General features: G+C 45.6%; 1 protein-coding gene across 1 annotated transcript in view; it reads left to right on the top strand.

Annotated features, from left to right (window-relative positions):
* LOC135915905 (uncharacterized) overlaps nt 1–24,603 on the top strand; it is a 185,504-nt gene continuing 160,901 nt past the window's right edge. The window contains exons 1-5 of the mRNA XM_065449095.1: nt 1–33; nt 5,576–5,731; nt 7,017–7,060; nt 10,425–10,552; nt 14,739–14,807. Of these exons, the coding sequence (XP_065305167.1) occupies nt 1–33; nt 5,576–5,731; nt 7,017–7,060; nt 10,425–10,552; nt 14,739–14,807 (430 nt within the window). The remainder of the gene's footprint in view (nt 34–5,575; nt 5,732–7,016; nt 7,061–10,424; nt 10,553–14,738; nt 14,808–24,603) is intronic.

Raw genomic sequence — 24,603 nt, 5'->3', positions numbered from 1 at the left:
ATGCAAGAGCACCCACGGTCGATCGACGATACGGTAGGCATGTCGCCTACAAAAACGGAGTGCGGCTTCGCCGCGCAGAGTTGGTTACTCCCCAGGCAAGATGGCTGACCTACGCGCAACTCTGCTACCTTTGGTAGCAAATACAATAATTCTACAGCGGTCTGCATGATGCAGCCACCTGGTGGCGCAAAGCTCAAATAGATAAAAACAGGTAATATTGCAATCAGTGGCGTAGCTAGGTCGTCTGGCACCCGGGGCCCTTAGCTCTTCTGTCAACCCCCCCCCCCCCCCCCGGGTGTAGTCGAGGAAGGCGAGGATATCGACAATTTTCGGGTGTCTTCAGACGTATATGACACCCCCCCCCCCCTACTGGCCCCGTGCACCCGGGGCCCACGGCCCCCCGGCCCCCCCTGTTGCTACGCCACTGATTGCAATAACCTCGTGTATTCTACCTCGCTACTGTTGTAAATTTTCGGCACTGGCGTAATCTTGGTGCTGCCAAAAAGTTACACACGCAGCAAAGTAATATACACTTGGTTACTGCAATATTAGCTTTTTTTTCTTCTGTTTGAGCTCTGCGCCACCAGGTGGCGGCACCATGCAGGCCGCTCCCGTTTACGCCTCTGCTCCAGTCCGGTATTTGGTCAACCTGCGGTTACCCAAATGCCGGACAAGCTAAACCTCTCTGATGACCGGATTTATACCTAAAGCCAAGAAATAATCTTGTAATAGTCCATTTAATATATTATGAGAGAGAAGTTTTGCATTATTTGCGTAGATATCATCATAGATTATTTTTTACTTTCTCGCACATAACAAATAGGTGGCACCTCCCAAGTGCATACATTTAAAGGGTTATTCAATATTTGTACAAAGACCACCTGTGGTGTATGAAACCGGGACCAGTTTACTCCGAAGAATAATGTAGGCTGGGAAAGGAATATGTTTTCCAGTCTTTAAAAAGGTGAGGCGCATATATTTGAGAATGTTTGCACCATCAGCAAACGAAATCTGCACAATACTGAGGGCAACATGACTTCTTTATGTAATACGCTATTAGCCACAAATTTCGCTGATTCGCCGCACAATCGCAGGGCTTGCCGCTCAATCAGAACAAAGGGGTGTAATTTCAAAGCTGACACTAAAAAATAGCACCTGAATACAGCACCCACCATCACATCAGAATATAGCACACGTCCAAGTTCTAAAATGGGCTCGACATTCATTTCATATCTTACTAGTAGTGGATCTCTCCGCATCCCTGACCGATCGCAGCGTAGCTCATATAGAATGCCAACTGCTCTCATTCCTTTTTTAACTATTGGGTCAATATGGCCAAGCCAACTGAGGGCATAGAGTTTCTAACCATATAGTGAGAAACTCTATGACTGAGGGAGCCGTCATAGACGGCTAAGTGCTTCACCGACTTCACTTGAGGTATATTCTCGAGACGGTAGGATAACAAGATGTTAACGGGATCATTAAAAGGAAAAATCAATATCGGGCGCACTTTTGCGTTAAGCGTAAGGCGAATCTTGTTTAACCAGGTTCGTATGGCGTAGAGATAGTTCTCGCTAGTCTATATTATAAGGAGTCTGATGCACACAAAGCAATACTGTCTGCCTGGACATATCTTTTTACGTCTAGATACCGAGGAATGGAACTCGTCAGAACGTTAAATAATAATGAAGAATTGATAGCTCCTTGAGGAACACCTCGTGATTGATTATGTATGCTTGAAGAAAACGTCTTAGAGAGCAGTAGAAATTCCTCCCATTTAAAAATTCACATAGTTTACAAGTTAATTTTGAAATTCTTGATTTCGCAACATATCCAATAAAGTTACGTATTCTACACTATCGTGGGCTTCTAGCGTAGGCTTTGGAGATGTCTAGTGTCACAATAGCACCTATCTGTCTTTGGCGCCCTGCTAATTTTATTTTATTTGATAAGTCCACGCGAGCATTCCGGATTGAACATGATGGTCGGAATCGACTCTGGCACGGATTAAGCAAGTCTTTGTTCACTACAAATTTTAGCATTCGGGCATATGGGATTCTTTTAAATAATTTCACCAAATTTGTAGATAACGCGATTGGTCTTCTATTCTCTATTGTAAATCCGTCCCCGTGTTTTTCAATAATGGGAAATATTTTAATATTTTTCAATGCAGACGGAATCCATGAAAATCTGAGTGATCTTTAATAGATATAAGCCATCCGGCGCTTCCTGAAATAAAATTCTAATCATGGGAGAGGTTACCTCCCCTTCGCTGGGAGCTGAATCTTGCGGCCACTGCATGAGTTCAGCCAATGCTAACATGGTAATTTCTTGAACATCTGATGCCCTTCTTAAGCTAAAACAATTTGGAAAAAACTTAAGAAAATCTCATTTCCATTCCGTTCGCGATTCCTTCTAGTGATTGGTTCATTTAATTACTACGTAAGACTATAGAGTCAATATTAATTGGACGAGGAAGGCTTTTCCTACTGGGGAGAAAACGGAACAGCGCACGTTTATTTTTATTGTGAGATAAGTAGTCAAGATTTTTGCTGTCGTTTCTGTCTCTGGCTCTAGAAGCTGTATGTTTAGGGATGGTTCGAAAATATTTATAATCGCTCCAGTTTTGGGGACTCTAGTTACGTAGCAATTTTTTCCAAGCGGCTTTTCTCTTTCTGTAATCACGAGCCCATTCTTCATTCCACCAAGGGTAGTATGGGTTTCTGTTATTTAGGCGAATCTCAAATTCAAACTTCAGACTTTTTGCTAGAACTTTCTAATGCGAAACTGATAATCGAGATTTTTTGGTCAGTTAACGCATCAGACAGAGATGAAAAAGCATTTCGTAAGTATTCAAAACATATTTTATTAATGAAAGTTCCTACCTGATCGCTCATAAACGTTACAGGGTGTACTACTTCAAAAAACTACTGGGAGGTGATCACTTTTTGCCGCATGCTCAACAATCCACGGAGAAAATATGGATAGACTCGGGCCGCAGAATGTAAGATTTATTGTTATTGCGGAGTAAGATCGGCCCCGATTAACGTAATAGATTCATAGGCCCATGGATCCAATAGGTCCATATTCTTTGCACACGTTAGCACATTGTCCAATGACCAGTTCCACAATCTCGTGCCGCACAAATCTCTTTTTAATCCCCATCATATATGGTGATGACTGAAACCTGAGAGTAGGATGCCCCGTCCAAAAGAACTCAGAACCCCTCTCCAATGTGCGTGTGTCCTGTACATCAAAATAAATATATGGAATTATTATGGTAAAGGGGCTGCGTCCAGGGAGGTTCAGCTGTATCGATAGTACTCCACTCTCAGGAGTAGAAAGTTCAAGTGAAATTATGGCCTTATGCCGATTTGAAACGAAATAAACGTAATGAATCCACCACCTCTAGTAGGACGGTCTAGACGAAATTATCTGTAAAATTTTATTTGAAAATGTTTTGAAGAACTTAACCATGTTTTTTTGTAAACAGTGTAAATCAGGGTAAATTTGCGTAGTTAGACAAGATAAATCTACTGAAACAGAATATAAAGCGCGACAGTACCACTGAATGACTTTCAGTGACCCTATGGTTCAGCAAGTGCCGCCGCCGAAACTGCCTTCTGCAAAATGCTTTCTTTAGGCATTGCACTGGGCTGACTTTCTTAGCTTCTGAGTGAGGTTTGGAGGAAGAATCATTGATTGATGGACATTCCTCTTTTATACGCTCGAACGTTTCGTTCCACATCTGTGATTTCCAAATCAGTGTTAACCAGATTACCATTACCAGGCCCAACGGAAGACGAAGTTGAAAGTTCTACGCCGTCATTAGAAGGATAGGCACCTGAACGTCTATCACTAGTTTGTGACTTAGGATAAACTATTTTGGTCATTGCAGGACTTGGACAGGTAGCTTGCATCAAATGAAATAAGTGAATTTAGACGGCTTGCGATATACATTCTCCAAGGCTCATTGCCAGCTTTCGTAAGTGCCTTTTGCACAGCGACCTCTATAGTTGCTGTTAGCGATACGTCCGAACTAAGCGTTGTCTACCAGGAGCGCCCACATAACCAAGCGACCTTTCTTTTACAATGCTTATCGCCTCCATCCTAGAGCAGCGCCCCCAGTCTGTTAATTATGCCTACCACCTGCAATTCTTTAGCCCTAACAGAGCAGCTAGAATAATTGGCTGGGTGATTTCCACTACAGAGGCAGCATCGGTCATCTCGGGCACTACAATTACTTTGATCGGGGTCTTCCCCACACGTGCAACAACGCTGACTTGACTTGCACCCTGCACTACTGTGGCTGTATCACCAGCAATTACGACGCTGTAACATACGCGATGCCGGAGGTTCAACTCTGAACACAAGGGGCCACACATTCAGGTCTGATGGACGAGAAATTCCTGCGAATGTTGCAATCGCCGCTTCTGTTGGAACCCTCTTATTGTCTACCACTCGACTGCAGCGATAGACGGCAATTACTCCAGTCCCAGATAATCTCTTTAGCGTTTCTGATGGCAATATATCGGCATCGACACCTCTGAACCTTAGTGTGTGCTAGGTCCTCACCGGCAGTGACACGTATGATGAACACTTAAGAAAATACGCGAGACAGGTCTCGTCTTGTGATCTGCACACGATACCTCCACGGCCAAACTGTCCCACTTCTATGATGGTGTGGTATACAGACGTAAGACGTAGCAGCACGGAGATATTTCTGGATAGCCTGGGGTTTGGTCAGCCGTATAGAGCCTCCACTGGAAGGAACCAGAGCCACCGGGATGCTGTTCACGCCACTACGGCCAAGCAAATCCAGAGGTAATTCGTCTGTCGAAATAGATGATATCCAAGGGGAAAACCCCTGCCGCGGGAGTTTTTGGACGACAGCCTAGGATGAAGTAAGGGCAAGAATAATTAGGAGATCAGCCAATAAGGCTAGAAAAGCCTAATACCACCCAAAACATTGCCAAGCAACAGGAGCCATAAACATGTCCGAGGAGCGTCTTTTTGTTTTTGTTCTTTGTCTAAGCGTTCGTGGTGTGTACCCACCCTGGAGGACGAGCCATGAATCTTTTCTTAAAAGAAACGCAAAAGCCAGAGGTGATTTCCCAATTTGAAAGCATCAACTTGAAAATAACAAATCTGGGGTGCGGAAGAAACTCAAAAGAAACACAATAAACACGAAACAGGTCATTATATCTGCAAGGTAATTGATTACACTCAGTAAGAACAATAAGAGGCCAGGGTAAGCGCTTCTTCCTCCTTGCGATGGCGCTTTTCAAGCGTTCCCTTTAGCTACTTCCTGCCACGCGATTTTTGGCCTATCCCCCTCAGTGGCTGCGAGCGATGGCAGAGGTTCATCATCATCATCACCGTCTTCTTCTTCTTTGTGCGTCGGCCTTGCGACGTTAACGCTCTGAGTGTTTTCATGTGCGTCGTTATCCGCATTTTAATTCTCGCTTTCTTCGTTGACCTTGCCATTTATTCTGGTTTCCTTCCAGTGCCCGTGCTGTTTTCGCAGTTTGCTCAGTTCATTACCGAACACGACCCTCCTGGCCCCACGCCATAGGAGGCCACGGACGCGTTACTCGAGCGTGAAGATGCAGCGAAGAAGCAGAAGAAGCTCGAGGCCCGCTCTAGCGCGTGGGCCCGCACCTCGTTCCAGGAGCTCAACCCTTCAGCGGTTCAGATCTCTCCGCGTCGGCACCTCAGAAATATCGCCAAGGTGAGCCCGCCTGCGGCCTTCCTCTTACTTGGGCGACGTATTCGCGATGAATGCCGCGGAGGTCGATCCTGCAGCTGGGAAGAAGCTGTGTTCATACTCTTTTCCTCAGTTATCTTCCGGCTCAGTCTTTGCTGGAGAAGAACTTAAGGAGAGAAGCCCCTAGATACAGCACGTTTGGTGAAAGAGACATTGCATAAGCTCTGCGTTGCTCATCGAACTCTCTTGTGATTGGTAATGAGAGAAAGAAGAAAGAAAGATGTTTTTTCCTAATTACCTTGGTACTTGTTCGGCTGAGCATACGAGCGGACACTATTGACTGTAGACTGGTTAAAGCGTCTTATTTGTGGTGAGGTAAGCTATTACTGTAGTAAGTCAAGCCCAAATTAAGCAAGGGTATTCAATGCGACTCTGAAGTTACGGCACCGATGCGTCACCATGACGTCATGGCATTCAGTTTATTCTGCTCATACGCGGGCGGTTCTTTTAGCACACGAGAAGCTTCATAATTTGCAAAGCTTAGCCTTAATAATTTAAAACGAAGTCTTCTTTGTCGACTAACAAACAACTGAAGCCGTGCAAGTGCTTGCAGAAAACAGATTAGACTGTGGTGAGCAAACACACGCGAACCTGTAGGGCGACGCCAGCGTCCGGCCTTTCACTACTCGCGACTGAGCTTGTTGGAGAGGTTTTATTTGTATTCGCGCCTTTTCCGCCGCTGAAAGGATTCAAACTTTAACGTGGGACTTTTTCTGGCTTATTAAGACTGCTCTCGTCTTTGCGTTAGTGCAAAAAGCCCAGATTAGAAACACAGCTAGTGTTTAACAATTTAGTGTTTAACATTGCAGTGTATTTATGCGTAGGCGGCAGAATTAGGCGGACGCTCACTGATGCTAACTCCGCAATACTCCACTACCCTCTTGAGCTATATGCTGAAGCTATTTATTTTTGCGATGAGAGTAATCATGAAACAGTATATTATCAATGACAAAATATCAATAGTGAACTTGTACACAGGTTGGGGGCACTAATATCACTGCTCGAAAGCGCCCAGACAGGTGGTACTTGTTCGCCCTAGTTGATGCCCTCTTAAGCGCACGTTTTTGCATAGGTGTTAAAAATATATGCATTATCAATGCAACCCAAACAGCCGTGCCAGTCATGCCGTCTGTTTGCCGACAGAGATAGCAGCAAGTAAGCGTCGTTTACGAGGGCAGCAACCGCACAAGTATTGCCACATACCGAAGCCTGCGCATCGTTTGCTGACTTCACTTCGTTTCTTTTACAGATGGCGGAAAAATCTGAGATGTCGATGTCGGTCCAGAGCGCCTGGTAAAGTATCTGTTGACTCTACTATTCCTTCAGCATAGTGGGGGTGTAGCTCTTTGAAATGTGCCACATGGGCCACAGATATTTTAACACTTGGGACAACAGGTGACAGCTGTATTGCCACTAGTTGCGCATCCTTTAGGCCTTGCATGCTCTCCCGAACGTGGCAGAACGTCCCAACAGATGACGTCGCTGTCGTCAACAACGCGGCAAGACAGTTTCAGCACGAGCTACGTCCTCTTTATGCGTCATTTGGTTATCTCCATGTCGGGGCTATGTCAGTGCAGCATCGCTGCAATCGGCGCGTGCGATGAAACGATAGGGCCTGATAAACTAAGGCCAAACCGTTAGGAGGCTCGAACGGCGATAACCTGAAGTAAAGTGTGAAACTAAGCATCACCGAAGATAATGAAAAATCAAAATTTGTAGAAGATTGTGCAATATCTGCTGAATTCCTCCGAAATCATTTTCTTTACCTGAAAAGTGGCGTTATCGCACCGCGTGATCCCATTACGTGGGCGGCAAGTGGGATTATTTGCTGCTACGCAGCGATAGTTGATGTCATTAGTAGACGAATATTCCAAGCAGAAATTTTTTAGGGGACATAGTCAATGTCATTAGAATTGAATTGAGCCCTGGCTCCCACCCCAGATGAGACATAAGAAGTATTAGCGGATATGCAAACCCTTACTAGGCATACACCATGAACAGCCAGCTGAGAGGTAACCAATGTACACCTTCAAGTATCCCCATGTGCGCTGAAAGACCTAATGGAAATTTGCCAATGACATGCTTTAGTCCATTTCACTAGAAAATTCGGAATTAATTCGTTAGTGTAATACTGGCCCTACGGATTATGTTCAACGCGCCAGCTGGACGCATCCAGTGCCTTCCGTGCGATATTTCTTCGAAAGTCTTCGCCTACAAACATGACCACTGTTGATACTTATATACTGACGTCACTGAAGGTTTATACCCACACGAGTACATGCGCTCCTGCTTCGCTATTTCCTAGCAACCTTAAATTATGGGGTTTTACGTGCCAAAATCACTTTCTGATTATGAGGCACGCCGTAGTGGAGGACCCCGGAAATTTCGAGCACCTGGGGTTCTTTAACGTGCACATAAATCTAAGTACACGGGAGTTTTTTCGCATTGCGTCCCCATCGAAACGCGGCCGCCGCGGCCGGGATTCGATCCCGCGACTTCCGTGCTCAGCAGCCCAACACCATAGTCACTGAGCAACCTCGGCGCGTTTCCTAGTAACTTAGTTGCATCACAATTTTAACGCATGGGCTCTATTACGCCCACAACTATGTAGGTGTGCAATGGTACTTATGACAGACATTTCCACTCACATGCCCATGCCGCTTTCTTTCAAACTACCGCTGCACTTATCGGCTAGAAATCGGACTTAAGCGAAAGCTATACGTGAGCACCAACTTCGATGCCTTTACTTAAGTACACGTGAATCGTCGTAATGCTCTAATCCAAATCAGCGATCAGAAGGAAACCTGCTACATTAAAAAATATTTTATTATTGTGCCAGCTGTATACGGTAGGGGTCTCAGATTTCTTTTCTTTATGTATAAATATTGTCCGACATTGACAGCTTGGATCTATAACTTAGCACAAAGGAAATCTGCATCCGTTAATAGATAAGAAGCAGAAAAATTGTATAGGAGCTTACATGTTGCGGGACATTGGTAGAATGCTTTCGAGGTTTTTTAAGAAGCCAGACTAACAAATAAATCTTATATTGCAAATGGTGTAGGCATATATAAGTAGCACTTTTGTCCCCTCTAGATGACTCTAGGTGTAGCTTATAGAACTTCAATATCGTTCTACATTGTTGGGTTGGTGTTAAACTTAATACATATATTTTATGACACTTTGCGATTTTCAATACCTTCTCAAAAGAAATTTACGGCCCAAGTTAAAGATGTGCTGCCTACATTAGGTGTATTGTATTTTTTTTTAATGGCAAAAGCGTCTTACTGCAGGACCCGCCTAAATAGTAAAAATAAAAGGCAATTTCTGATGGAGTGGAATTGCTCGGGATGGTGGCTTGAATTCAAGACTTAGTATTTGAAGATTGACCTTCGATTGCATGCACATTAAAAAAAAACGCGCAGTTTTGCCTGCAGGGTGACGCACCGATTGCGATAGCAAATTAGTGGATAGCTGTACGAAGTAAGGATAGTAGTTTTATCGGCCATGTAAACTCGTAACCATTCGCTCATTTACTAAATTAACACTAATAGAATGTGTAAGCATGGCTGAACGATAAGGTAGGAAGAAACAGACACATCAAGACAGCGCTGTCTTTGCGTCCATGAATACTTTGTTTAGCGCAAAACGACAGACACAAGAAAGACGACCAGGACAAGGGGCTACTCTCAACTGGTCCTGGTCGTCTTTCTTGTGTCTGTCGTTTTGCGCTAAACAAAGTATTCATGGATTCGCACCAACTAGCCCGCCAACGCATTGTGCAGAACTGTCTTTGTGTGTCTGCTTCTTTTTACGTCCTTGCTTAGTCACGCTTACACATTGTATCATACATTCAAACCAACAAGCCCGGCAACAAGTTCCAACTAAATTAATCAGCGCGCTGTCACGCGCGCACACGTAAACATGAACACATCTCGCTCGATGAACGCGGAAACTTCGCTGCGAAAATTCTGGATAGAACACGTGCGGCAACAGCAAGCCAATTGATCTTCATGCATCTCTATCTTCAACGCGAACGAATCAAAGTACAGCGCATATGAAGCTACCGGCACTACGCGCATTCTGCAAATATCGCAGATCGCTTTGGAGATGAGGCCTGCGCAGGCACGCATTTTGGCCACCTCGCAGATGGCTTTCAAGACACATGAGCGCCGGCAACGCGTCCTTATGGCGACGTCCAAAGGCGTCTACTACGGCGTCTGGGGTTTTCGCGGCCAACGCCGAAGTAGACGCCGCGGTTGTATCCACTTTATACGAAGCGGCGGGAAGGGAGGACATCGAGGCACCCTAGCAGCCGCCAGAGAAAAACGCCCTCCTCCCTCGCCTGACCCTCAGCTTGCACGCGACTGGAGAGGGCACCCCAACTGGCAGCGTTGCTCGCTCGAGTGCGCGCGCGAGATTGAACCGCGTTCGCCGGCTCACCCTCACATGCCTTCACTCGCACATTCAGCATACGGCGCGCGGAGACGGTTTTATCGCCCTTGGACGTTATACGGAACCTGACGGTGAGGCCGACGGCTGAAATGCACCTGGAGTGTCTATATAGTTCCCATCGCAATAAAAAATCTTGGTAAACTAGAACAGAACATATGTCTATATATGTATGAGCTATTTGCATCTGCTTTGATCACTACAGGGAGGATCTGGTGGTCGAAAACCCGAACCGCCGGAAGCTCGAGGCGTGCCTGGTCACCACAATCATGATTGTAGTTGTGTGCATCATGGGCCTGCTGCTCTTCGTGGTCATCGAGCTTCAACCTGCTGGTGAGTAATAAGCTCTTTTTTTTTTCTGAAACCGACAAATTAATACGAAGCCTGCTAATTGGAAGCTGGCCATACCATAACAGAATCGGCCTTTTTTAAAAAGCTAAATCGGTGAAGCCAACGTTTCCGCAAGTCAAATTGTGCTCGTTGGGGTGATAACTGCTGGGCCTCAGTGCGCCCTTCCTCTTAATCCGCCATTTCCTGTGTCACAGTGCACATATCGTCCTTAATGATTCAGCAAGAAAGGACACACCAAGGGTCCTGAACAGGTGGACAGCGAAGTGGAAGAAAATCTAGAAAATAATAAAAATACGCATTTGAATACAATGCGCTATCTTATCATGAGGATGGTGTGCTTTTGAGACACCTACGAGCCGAGATTATATGCAATACTTATGAAGGAAATGTTTTTTTTTCATTATTACGCACAATAGGGGACATACGCCTAATAGCACTACTTGTTCGCTCAGCATACAAAGGATACATAAACCCGTTTGGTGATACTAGCAATCAGCGCAGATATGTAAACTTCCTACATATATCCACTAATATGTCTGGCGAGATACCAACTGATCCAGATGCAAATACATCAGCTAGCACCACCAGCCACACAACACCAGGGATACTAGGCAAGGAAATATTCTGGGAAATAAGAACAGTCAGATTTTGTTCTTGGCGCTTTGTTAGTATCATAGCTGGCAAATGCTAGGAATGCTTTAGTGTGTTAGAATAAGTCAATGTTTAATTTGACGACAAGAATATAATACTCATGTTTTTCTTATGTAGCTGCGCTCTTCTGGCCTACATGAAAGCAAACTTTTGTCTCTTTAAGGTACTGACCACTGGCAAGCCCTTTTCATCCCGGTAATCCTGGCTGACGATAGACTCATTGTTTGAGGCGTAGTGGTAAACTTTGTACACAACGATATAAACAAGGAAAAAGCGTGTTAACAACGTTCCCAGGGAGCATCGTTACATACTAAGATGTTATTTCTTGCTCTTTGTTCGCGAGCATATGATCGACTAGCGCAGTTCCTGCTTATTGCGAGCGACTTCGCGCTTTTTTATCAGATCCTTAAGTAAATTTCCAACCTGTTGTCATTGTCCTTGAAGCTCCTTGACATAAACTCTCATCTTCAAGAACTACTTTTGCAATGCTTGTAGATGTTTTAGTCGCATAGGTTTTAACTTCCCGCAGTATTGTCAAAAGCAAAACTGCAACTTAAAATTTATCGCCTCCGTCCATTGCTTTGGCCAGTAATGACGAACACGTTTTGACCATTTTTCGTGCTTGTTCAAGGATTCAACCACCTCCCAGAATGTGTACTGTTATCTCTGCAGAAATTTTTGTTGAATAGTTTAACATACTATCATTAAATAGTATAGCAGGATATATAATATATACAATAAAATATATTAGAATTTAGATAACAGCGTAAGTTCTCTTTGCGTTTTGGGGTATTTCTTTTGGGGGCATTAGTAGTTGTGCTTCTGAAGACACCATCAGCTAGTTCGCCCGCATTCAAGTGATCATCTCTTTGGCCAGTACAGCCCTCCGCATAGATTGGCAATAAGCGACTGCCCGTTACAGTATCACTCAACACGTGACAGCTTAATGAATATAAGAGTGTATAGTCAATAATGGGATAGCAGAAGGAAGAAATGATTCGCAAGAACTTTGTTCTTTGAAGCGTGTCGCTCCGCGTCCTAATTTTTAGTGGTCAGGTTGTTCAGAGATCAAGCTCTTAATCAAACAGGCATGCGTTCGGTACCTCGCCCGGTGCAACGTTTCTTTTTTTTTTCGTTTTTAAGAACACTAGGAAACTTGCCTCACTTCATATTTTTTCGCTGTCCTTTGTGCACTCTACCAGACTTGTGAGATTGTACGCCAAACCGCAAAGCAGGTTCATCTACCGGCCTGTCTGACTGTGCACTAACAGCGTCACACGAGCATTTACCTGAGGCTGCCGCGATGGGCTGCAAAAGAAAAACCCGTTAATGAAAATAACGAAAACCAAATTATCTAAAACAACGCATAAGTAGCTGTGTGACAAAGTTTGTTTGTGGCACAGGATCGAAACCTTTTTCATCTGATGCTAAGCCTACGTGAAGAAAGATTTAACACAACTAAGGTAAAAGAACACGAACCTATTTTTTAGAGCAACAACAGAAGGTCGCTCTAACCTCCACAGCATTGCACCGGCGTACGAAACATAGGCGTACGACACATAGCATACTTAGCCCACATTATATACTTGAAAAAGGAAGTGACTTGAAAAGGAAGCTTCGGTAATAAACACGAAGCATTCATTTGCTTACTCAGGCCAGAAAAAGATGTTTCTGACCTGATATGGCGTCGAATAGAATAACTCTCACTTTAAAAATCCAGTGGCTTGGCGGTAGCGCGTATATTGAACGAAGAACCCCGCGCCTCAGCAGCCGGGTGTCATAACCGTTGTAATGAGGGCGCAGGGCTTTAATAGATGAATAAATTTGTACTATGTAAATGATTCACTCGTAAGAAAAGAGAAAGGTGAAGTTGCAGTGAGTGCTGTAGTGCTTTCTCGTAAAACGTGCAGGCACAATTACGTAGCCTCTGCGCTGCCTGTGGCATAGCAATTTTAGTTGAGCTCACGTAGAGTCACGTCGCGTCACGTTACCCCCAAACGCTTTAGGCGAACGCTATGCGCGAAGGCGAGCTCTCTGGTCCTTTATTTTTCTTTCCCTCGCATGGCTAGTGCCGAGGATGTGTGTACGTGAGCGCCATCTGGTGATGCTTCAAGTTGGCTTCCACTGCTTTTTTCCTCATGCTTCTGTTGCACCTTTCTCCTCCGCTTTCCTACTCGCGCTCTCCTCTCTCCCGCCGTATTTCATTTGCCACTGCGCTCCACATTCGCTCTTTCATCTTAGGCTATGCTCGTTCATTCGGTTACACCCTCGTAACATGCTGACGCTCTGCGCAGGAAGGCACGCCTTTCAGCTGCGCTCTAAAATTAGGTACAGGTGCGCTGACGTAGGCTGACGTAGCTTGGCGGTGCGATCTCTCCTAAAGGAGCTCGAGCTGGCCCCTGTCCCTCGTAAAAACCAAAGAGACAGCAGGTATAGGCACAACGACCTAGCGTCTTGTCGTGGTTTCTCGTACCAGAAAGAAAGCAGTCCAGCTGACAAAGCATCGCGTCGCTGAGTTTGCGTTGCACTAGAGCACGGAGTGTCACATGACATGGGGTCACGCAAGCAGCCACCAGCTGCCGCACAACAAGAAAGCAAAAAAAGAATAACACAAATGAGCAAAAACTTACACATTACATCTGGATCTTCATATTTATTCAGAAATGCTCCATAACAACTTAGATAATCATTGCATATGTTTTCTGCCATCAGGATTTATTTTTTGTTTTAGTACTTGGAACCATCTAAGTAAATGAAATATCCACAAATGGTTGCTAAGAGGAAGATATGATTGAGATATAACTGATGAGATATACGAAAACTGAATAGACGAGCGCATCTCAAGTAATGCTCAACAAAAAAAAACAACTAAGCTTTACATATAAGATATGAATATCAAGTTTTAAACGGACAGATATGTTTATCCGAGTGAGTGATTGACATCTGACGCCGTCACCATGCGAAAGAGGCGCCAATTATCACACTTTGCTGTCTCAGTCCAAAATGCGCAGACTCGGCTGTTGCCTCACGAATGTCGTACGTAAAGCGTTTTGTTACCGCGTTGATCTGCCCCCAGAATACGAGAACTTCGAGTAACCGGAATATCTTGCTTTCGATATTCAGATTCAAACTGCATTGAGAATAGTAGGTTCATCATTACATAGAGCAGCGTTTGAATTAGGAGGAATGGTGCACTGTTCGACTCGAATAATCGTGAGCCCACTACTTCTCCTATGGAGCATTTGTCTTACCTTCCTGCTGTCTACCAAAGAAAGCAACACATGCTTGTTCCGAACACACGTATTGCGCGCCTTTTGCGGGCGCCGCACACGCGTGTATATCTGTGCGTGTACGTATGCGACTTGCTACACATGCGCTCAGAAGCGTGCGCGTTTTCGTATAACAGAAACACGTGCGTGTGGTGTGAACAGTACACTATGAGCTCGAGACGCTTTCTGAGAAGTGGATTATATTCAAGTTTCCTTCAATCGTTGATTCATGCTCTCGCTTCTTGCAGACAACCTGAAGCGGGTCCAGAGACGACCGAACGTCGTCGACTGCAACAATGGCACGTGCCCAGAGTTCGGTGGGTACTGCAACTGTTTTACCTGTCGAGTAGTAGGGGACATGGCAAAACTCCGTAAGGCGGCTTTCCCGCGCATGTCAGTTTCGCACCAAAGACATCCCACTGGCAGCATTGCAAAATCTTAGATATGCTTATTTTTGTACTGCCTGCCATACCACATTCATTGCTGTCCGTGAACCCTTCCCTTGACAGATTAACCAGCGTGTGCGCTAACATTCGAGTCATTATATTAATGTGATGGGCGATGTGATAATGTGACCTACGCAGCACATAGCAAAGAATGGGGGAATGGAAATTGTCGTTAGTTCATGCGTCCAAGTAAACGTGCTGAGGCCCCAATTCGAATTTCTCGCACGAGTAACTTCCGAAGAGGTATGCAGCCCTGGCGCTGCATATCAATACGCGGAATAGAATGTTTAAGAAAATTTCGCTAGTTATCTTTTCACCTAATTACTTTAGTGCGCATACCGCTATAAACGATTTGAACCACGGCAGTCATTTCGCAAGACGCATCCACTTTGAACAAATTTTTGCACTCGCATCAGTTTTGAGATAAGCGCAATGAAATTGAAGTAAAAAGGCATTGCCCTTTTTTGACTAAACCGCTTTCGTACACTGACACTCAACGTTACTAGAAGACCAATACATTTCGTTGCAAGTTTAGGAACGCCTATCTCTAAACTGGTGTCTACTTCAGAATTTGTTCCGAGTGGATATGGCTTCTAAAGTCAGGGATACAATTCCTGAATTGCAATATGTTGCGTAATAATTAGTTTGAAAGTTAGTTAACAAAATTGTGTCAGTTCGTCGTATATTCCCTTGCATTTGTATTGTAAATAATGTCTGCATATGTGTGTACTCTAGCTCAAGCAGTACAATTGTACTACATGTCGAGCTTTATTTTTAAAAATTCTCTTACCGATACAGACAATACCCAGTTGTCAAAGATTGATGGTGAGGGAATTCGCACTCTCCGAACCGGAGGGGATGGGTAGACAACAAACCCACCCCGCGTGCGTTTATTGAGGGTTCGACTGCTGACCGGCGATAAGGTCCATGCCTGATCGACCATGAACCAGAGGCATAAGACGGGAGGCGACGTCGTACAACACATACACTCAATTTAATACAATAAAATTATGCGCGAGACATAGTCGAAAAAAGGACATACAAATCGCCAGCAGTGGGGCCTAGTTCGCGGAAGGCGTGCGGGTCGCACAACACACGCCCTGACGCCGCTCGCGCGACACTAAGCCCACCACGTGGGAAATCCTACACTCGCGAAATATTAAACGAAATACGCGGCAAAAATGAAAAATACACGTGACAATAAACGTGGCCAACACTACACTAACAGAACATACAAAAAACAACACACGATGGGTAAACAAACGAAAGATTAAACGCGATTAGAAAAGAGAGTCCGGCGGAAAGTTCTGAGAGCGGCCTGGAACACGAGGCTTATCTGGGGCGTGCTTGCCGAGATCCCGATCTGAAGAGCGTCAGGCTGCTGGTACCTCGCCGCCGAAGATTCTGACGGACTTGCACCGTCTGTCGGTCGAACGGCGAAGACTTCGGCCTCGAGGTTTCAGCCGGCCGACCACATTTTCAGCTGTCTCCCGGTGCACGACCCCGCTCCTTCGTCCTCCAAGCTGCTCTGCCGCTCCACGAGCCGCCTCGTCCCTCCGCCGCGCTCAGGCGACACGCGTGACCAAACCGGTCTGGCGAGCTCAAGGACAATGGGAAGCTCTCTTCCCCATCGCCGGGCAAGCGGCGTTGCTGCTGCTGCGGCAATGGCGGCCATCTGGAGAGGGGCGCGGGCATGCACTCTGACACCAGTATATATACATACATACATACACACACACACACATACATACATACATACATACATACATACATACATACATACATACATACGTACGTACGTACATACATACATACATACATACATACATACATACATACATACATACATACATACATACATACATACATACGTACGTACGTACGTACGTACATACATACATACATACATACATACATACATACATACACACATACATACATCATCAGCTTGTTACGCCAATTGCAAGGCAAAGGCCTCTGCCATACATCTCCAACTACCCCGGTCATGTGCTAATTGTGGCCACGTTCTCCCTCCAAACTTCTTAATCTCAGGCCCCAAATAACTTTTTGCCACCCCCTTCTACGCTTCACTTCCCTTGGTATCCAGTCCGTAACCCTTAATGACCATCGGTTATCTTCCGTCCTCATTACATGTCCTGTCCATGCCCATTTCTTTCTCTTGATTTCAACTAAGATGTCATTAACTCGCGTTTGTACCCTCACCCAATCTGCTCTTTTCCTGTCCCTTAACGTTACACCCATCATTCTTCTTTCCATAGCTCGTTGCGTCGTCGTAAATTAAAGTAGAACCCTTTTCGTAAGCCTCCAGGTTTCTGCCCCGTAGGTCAGTACTGCTAAGACAGCTGTTATACATTTTTCGCTTGAGGGATAATGGCAACCTGCTGTTCATGATCTGAGAATGACTGCCAAACGCACCGAGCCCATTCTTATTCTTCGGACTACTTCACTCTCGTAATCCGGATCCGTGGTGACTACCTGCCCTAAGTTGATGTATTCCCTTGTCACTTCCAGTGCCTTACTACCTATCGTAAACTGCTGTTCTCTTCCGAGACTGTTGAACATTACTTTACTTTTATGCAGAATAATTTTTAGACCCACCCTTCTGCTTTGCCTCTCCAGGTCAGTGAGCATGCCTTGCAATCGTTACCCTGAGTTACTAAGCAAGGCTATATCATCAGCGAATCGCAAGTTACTAGCGTATTCTTCATTAAATCTTATCCACAATTATTCCCAAGCCAGGTCTCTGAATACCTCCTGTAAACACGCTGTGACAAGCAATGGAGAGGTCGTATCTCCCTGCCTGACGCCTGTCTTCATTGGGATTTTGTAGCTTTCTTTATGGAGGATTACGGTGGCTGAAGAGCCGCTATAGATATCTTTCAGTATTTTTACATATGGCTAGTCTACACCCTGATTCGGTAATGCCTCCATGACTACTGAGGTTTCAACAGAATCAAATGCTTTCTCGTAATTATTGAAAGCTATATACAGTGAAAGCTCGTTAATTCGAACTTCAATAATTCGAATTTATGGATAATTCGAACTGTACGATTTGGTCCGGCCAAGCTCCACAGGAGTCTGTGTATAAAGAAGTCCGTTATTTCGAACACGAGAAGGTTCCCCCACGGATAATTCGAACTACGCTCGCCTGGCACACGGCCAGAGAAACGCGCCTACTGCCTACACAGAAGGCTGTATTGCCTCCGAAACGGAGAGAACGGCGAGAGAAGGCAAAATCAGAAAAAAAATCTAACCGACGCGGGTCAGCCAGAAGGCAGCGGCGGCTGCCGCCTCTCCGTTCTACGTAACCTCCGAGACTTCTTGCCCGCTGCGAATCTCGGAGGCTTCGCAAATCTAGTACAGCTGCTAATGCTGTACTAGCGAATCAAGTACGTCGCAGCTGCGCTTGCAATCAAGAACCAACGAATCAGGGCCTTCGCCACCTTCACATGTTCAGTGTCTTTGTCTCGGCAGTCTTCATCGGTTGTGCACCCCTGTTTTCTGCTTAGGAGGTATCGGCCGTCGCGATTCATTGTGATGGTGTTAAGCCTCGGCTAACGTTCGTTTTGGTGGACATCGGTGGTGTGGCACAGTCGGACCCAGAGCTTCGACTCGAAGATGGCGTGTGTCCGCGGCACACGCCATCACTTTTTGACTCGCCAAATTTCTGACATGCCCTACTGCTTCCAAATTGCAGTGTTGCTCTCCTTCACTTTCGTTAGTTCGAACTTTCGTTAATTCGAACTGAAGCGGCTTCCTCTTGCGGTTCGAATTAACGAGCTTTTACTGTATAAGGGTTAGTTCTATTCCACGCATTTCTCTATCGCGTGATTGATAGTCTGAATATGATTTATTGTTGACAAGCCTTTACGGAATCCTGCCTGGTCCTTCGCTTGACAAAAGTCTAAGGTGTTCCTGCTTCTACTTACGATTAGCTTAGTAAATAGTTCGACGGCAACGGACAGCAAGCTGATCAGTCTATAATTTTTGAAGTCTTTGGCGCCCCCTTTCTTATGGATTAGGATTATGTTGGCGTTCTTATAAGATTCCGGTACGCTCGAGGTCATGAGGCATTGCGTATACAGGGTGGCCAGTTTTCTGAAACAATCTGCCCACCATCCTTCAACAAATATGCTGTTACCTGATCCTCCCCAGCTGCCTTCCCCCTTTGCATAACTCCCAAGGCTTTCTTTACTTCTTCCGGCGTTACTTGTGGGATTTCATATTTCTCTAGACTATTCTCTCTTCCACTATCGTCGTGGGTGCCACTGGTACTGTATAAATCTCTATAGAACTCTTCAGCCACTTGAACTATGTCATCCATATTAGTAATGATATTGCCGGCTTTGTCTCTTGGTGCACAGATCTGATTCTTGCCTATTCCTAGTCTTCTTCACTGCTGTTAGGCTTCCCCCGTTCCTGAGAGCAGGTTCATTTCTATCCATATTATGCTTCCTTGTGTTAGCTGTCTTACGCTTGTTGATTAACTTCGAAAATTCTGCCAGTTCTATTCTACATGTAGAGTTAGAGGATTTCATACATTGCCGTTTCTTAATCATATCTGTCGTCTCCTGCGATAGCTTAATGGTATCCTGTTTAGCGAATTTAATGCGCATAAGGCTGTCATCCATTGCTTCTACACTAAGGTCCTCTTCCTGAGTTCAAGCAGAATATGTGTTCAGTAGCTTGATCCGCAATTCCTATACTTTCCCTCTTACCGCTAACTCATTGATTGAATTTTTATGTACCAGTTTCTTCCATTGTCTCCTCAAACCTAGGCCAATTCGAGTTCTTACCATCGTATGGTCAGTGCAGCGTACCTTGCCGAGCACGTCAACACCTTCTATGATGCCGGCATTAGCACAAAGTACGAGGTCTATTTATTTTCTAGTCTCGACATTCCGGCTCCTGTACGTCCACTTTCCGCTATCCCGCTTGCGTAAGAAGATATTAATCATCCGCCTATTATTCCGTTTTGCAAACTCTACTAATAACTCTCCCCTGCTATTCCTAGGACCTATGCCATATTCCCCGACTGACTTGTCTCCGAGCTACTCCTTGCCTACGCTGGCATTGAAGACGCCCATCAGTATAGTGTACTTTGTTTTGATTTTACCCATGACCGATTCCACGTCTTCATAGACGCTTTCGACTTCCTGGTCATCATGACGTGATGTAGAGGCGTAGGCCTGTACGTACGACCTTCAATTTGTACCTCTTATTAAGTTTGACAACAAGACCTGCCACCCTCCCGTTAATGCTATGGAATAGCTGTATGTTACCAGATATATCCTTACCAAGCAGGGATCCGACTTCTAGTTCTCGTCTCTCCGCTAAGCCCCGGTAGCACAGGACGTGCCCGCTTTTCAGCAGTGTACATGCTTCGTTTGTCCTCCTGGCCTCACTGAGGCTTTTTATATCCCATTTACTGGCCGCTAATTCCTCCAATAGCACTGCTAGACTCGTCTCACTAGATAACGTTCTAGCGGTAAACGTTGCCAGGTTCAGATTCCAATGGCGGCCTGTCCAGACCCAGGGATTCTTAGCCCCCTCTTCCGCGTCACAGGTCTGACCACCGCCGTGCTCAGTTGCTTCGCAGCTGCTAGGGACTGAGGGTCGGGGTTTGATTGTTGTATTCGTAAAAGAGGTTGTGGCCATGTACTGCACCAGGGTGGCCAATCGTGCTCTTGTGAGGCAGTGTATTACCGGTTCTGGTCACCGGGATGAGGCCGCACTCCAGGCCTTTTTATGTAAATTTATCAAAGCATGGCATGGCAAGAACTTTATTTTAGTCCAGAGAAACTAGGGTCCGAGGGCACAAGCCCCCGGGCTATGTTGGTGGCTCCGCCCACGTAGGCACCGGTAGGCCAAAGGCTTTCCCGATGTCGTGAGCTCTCCGGACGGTCAGGAGTTGATCTTGGAGGACATTGCTGGATATGCGCCGACTCCAGTCCTCCTCACTGTTGAGATCCGAAGCCCTTTGGTTGGGGCACAGCCAGAACATATGATCAAATAAACACGGAGTGTGTCCACAACTTTTAGATTCCGCGGGAAAGTCCCGGTCAATTTTGTTAAGCACAAAAGGTGTGGGATAAGATTTAGTTTGAATCATTCTTAATGGGACTGCCTGAGCTCGGTTGAGCTTCTGATGGGGGGGGAGGAAAAAATCTCCTGCCGTCCCTATAGTGTGAGGTGATCTCGTGAAAAGTAGTAAGTGGGTCTTTGTAGGAGCCGCAGTCATCCTGGAGCAGTTCCTGGTCTGATGCGCGGCATGTGAGATCTCGCACAGCAGAGTGAGCTTGCTCGTTAGGATTGCAGCCACTGGGGCTGACCGAGTGGCCCTGATGAGCCGGAAACCAGACTAAATGTGAGCTATCCAGTTGGTCGTAATTATGAGTAATTATACTGTGTTTAAGTAACTTGTGTGCTTCCGCTGAGATGAAGCCGGCTGAGTAATTCCTAATAGCTGTACGGGAATCGGAGAAAATTGTGGAGCCTCTCCTCATTGTAATTGCAAGTGCTATGCTTGCTTCTTCGGCGGCATGAATGGAGCTCGTTCTTAGTGACCCCGCATTTATTAATTTACCGCTCTCATCGACCACGGCAATAGCGTAGCTGTTGCCCGATCCATAACGAGTTGCATCGACAAAAAGAGCTGAGCTGTGTTGTTGGTGCAGTTTACCCAGAATGCATTTGGCCCTGGCGTCCCTTCTGCCTTTTTTGTACACAGGATGAATATTTCTAGGTATGGGGTCCACAACTAATTGTGTCTCCACCTACTTGGGTATTTTGAGCTTAGAGACGTCTCCTCCTCGAGGCAGTATTCCGACTTCATCTAGAATTTTACACCCTGACTTAGTGTTGGAGAGTCTTGCAATTTGTGACATCGAATGTGCCTCAATGAGCTCATTTATAGTGTTATGTAGTCCTAACTTGTTGAGGAGTTCGGTACTCGTTCCGTGCGGGAGTCCCAGAGCCCTTTTGAGTCCGGAGCGTATAAGTACGTTTAGCTTAGCCTTCTCTCCTTTCCCCCAGTTCAGGTATGATGCAATGTACGTCACATGACTGATGAAGAATGCATGATATGCTCTGATGAGATTGTCCTCCTTGAGGCCTGCATTTCGGTTTGAAACCCTGCCCAGGAGCTTTAAAGTACTGTTGGCCTGACCTGTGAGACGGTTCAGGGCTGTAGCGTTACAGCTCCTTGCGTCAATGAGAAGACCCAGAATATTTATTTGCTCTTCTCTGGGTATGACCCGTCCTGTGTTGTCTATGATTTTTATTGGCAGAGTCTCTAAAGGCACAATGTTTCTAACACCTTGTCTCCCCTGTCTAAAAAGCAGCAGCTCAGATTTACTAGGTGATAGCCTGAGTCCGGTGCCCTTAAGGAAGGATTCTGTGGTGTCTACCGCTGCCTGTAGTGTCTGCTCTAGTGCTGCGAGTGACCCCCTTGGGACCCACACTGTGATATCGTCAGCGTATATGACGTGCCCCAAGCTCGGAAATTTGGACAATTCCTCCGAGAGCCTGTGCATGGCAATGTTAAAGAGGAGTGGGGACAATACTGAACCTTGTGGTGTGCCGTTGTTGCCTAAATTGTATGGACCGCCTGTGAATATCCCGAGTTTGACCCGAGCTGTCCGATTAGCTAGAAAGGACCTCACATAATTGTAAAAATTGCTCCCCAGGTTCAAGGTTGAGATTTTATGTAGGATATGCTTATGTGCAACCGTATCAAATGCTTTGTTAAGATCCAGACCCAGGATGCCCTTTACGTCCCTGCTAGGGTCGTCAATAATAGCCCGTTTGATCATGAGCATGGCGTCCTGTGTGGATAATGCCTTCCGAAAGCCTATGAGATTGTGCCTGAAAAGCTCCTGGTTTTCTATGTGTTCTATTATCCTGTTATGAATAGCATGTTCGGCTACTTTGCCAATACAGGATGTAAGTGATATGGGCCTGAGGTTCTCCTTTGTTAGTGGTTTCCCGGGTTTCGGTATAAACGTCACCTTGGCCTCCCTCCATTCCGGTGGGACAGTGCCGGATCTCCAGTGACTATTAATTTTGACCGTCATTATGTCTATGGCATCATCATCCAAGTTTCGCAAAAGTTTATTTGTGATGCCATCCAGACCCGGGGCAGATCTCCCATTTAAATTAAAAAGTACATGCCTTATCTCAGCTGCAGTGAAGTCACTGTCCAAGTCCGGTTGCGATATTCCGGAGTAAGGTTCGCTTACTTCTTCTTCGTTTTCATATTCACTTTTAAGTGGCAGGTACATGTGTGCGAGGTCGTTTGCGACCTCTCTTGCTGTCCGCCCTATAGTTATCTGTTTATTGACGAGTCTGTTTATGGCGAGGTTTGTAGTACCTCTGGAGAGCTTGTCATTAAGTAGGCTCTTCAATAGATTCTATTTGCCTCCTCTGCGCAATCTGCCGTCTGTTTCTGAGCAAGTTTCGTCCCATTGTTGACGTGAAAGCTGAGCCGCGTATGTCTCGATATCACGATTACCTTGGGCGACCTTGGCTCTAAGTCTTCTATTGAGTCTGTGACTCTTCCATCTGGTTAGGAGAGAATTTTTCGCTTCCAGCATGTGAGCTAGCTTGGAGTCCATTTTTGGGACTTCGATTTCTGTTGAGACTGCTTTAGTAGCTTTCTTAATCGTTGCCTTTAGTTGATCTAAGAGCTCCTCATAAGATTCGTCATCTATGCTGGTTTCCTTACGCAACTTACGGAAGAGATCCCAGTCCACATACTCATATTTCCTTAGTGGTGGTGGTTGCGTCTGTAAGATGACTTCAATTATGTAATGATCACTTCCTAAATTCTCCTGCAGATTGTCCCATGAGCCTTCAATTCCCCGAAGGAATGTAAGATCGGGGGTTGTATCTCTGGCAGTAGAGGTACCAGTTCTCGTGGGGAAGTTAGCATCTGTAATAAGAGCAAATTTTAATTCACTTGCCGTGGTTGCTAAATTAGTACCCTTGACGCTCTGATGACCCTAGCCCCATTCTTTGTTAGGAGCGTTGATGTCCCCAGCCACTACGAGTGGGGCTGTATCTGCCTTACAGGAAATGCGGCCATAGAGGGTCTTAAAATCCCTTTTCCTATCTTGCGGAGAGCTATAAACGTTAGCTATATACACGTTAGCTGCTTTTTTGTTCTTCAGAATGAGTTCAATCATTTGTGCTTCTAGACCAACCTTGTACTTGGGAAGCTCGTGAGTTTCATAGGAGGTACCCTTTCGAACCAAAGTCGCTATTCCCCGAACCCCTGTAATGGTTAAGGTTTTGGAGTTGTAACCCGGTAGAGAGATATCCTCATTAGCTAGTGTTTCCTGTAAGAGAATAACGTGCGGCTTAACTTTGGCCGATCTAATAAGCTGCTGCAGGGAAGCCTTGCGCCTTCGGAAACTCGCACAATTCCACTGCCATATTTTAATGTTATTGTTGTCGTTTGAAGCCATTATGATACCACTGGTTGATTGCCCGAACCCCTAGAGTCCGCGCTCGGCCTGCCGTTTGTGCCTCCGTGGACTGCCGATGCAGCCGCTGCGCTTGCCTTTGCCTTAACTTTGGGCCTTTCTAGTTGACCCACTCGAGCATCTAGATTAGTGATGAACTCCATGATTTTCGCCAGAGTCCT

This window comes from Dermacentor albipictus, chromosome 2 (assembly GCF_038994185.2).
Source record: "Dermacentor albipictus isolate Rhodes 1998 colony chromosome 2, USDA_Dalb.pri_finalv2, whole genome shotgun sequence".
Lineage (NCBI taxonomy): Eukaryota > Metazoa > Arthropoda > Arachnida > Ixodida > Ixodidae > Dermacentor > Dermacentor albipictus.
This window is presented reverse-complemented; position numbering and strand designations above follow the sequence as displayed.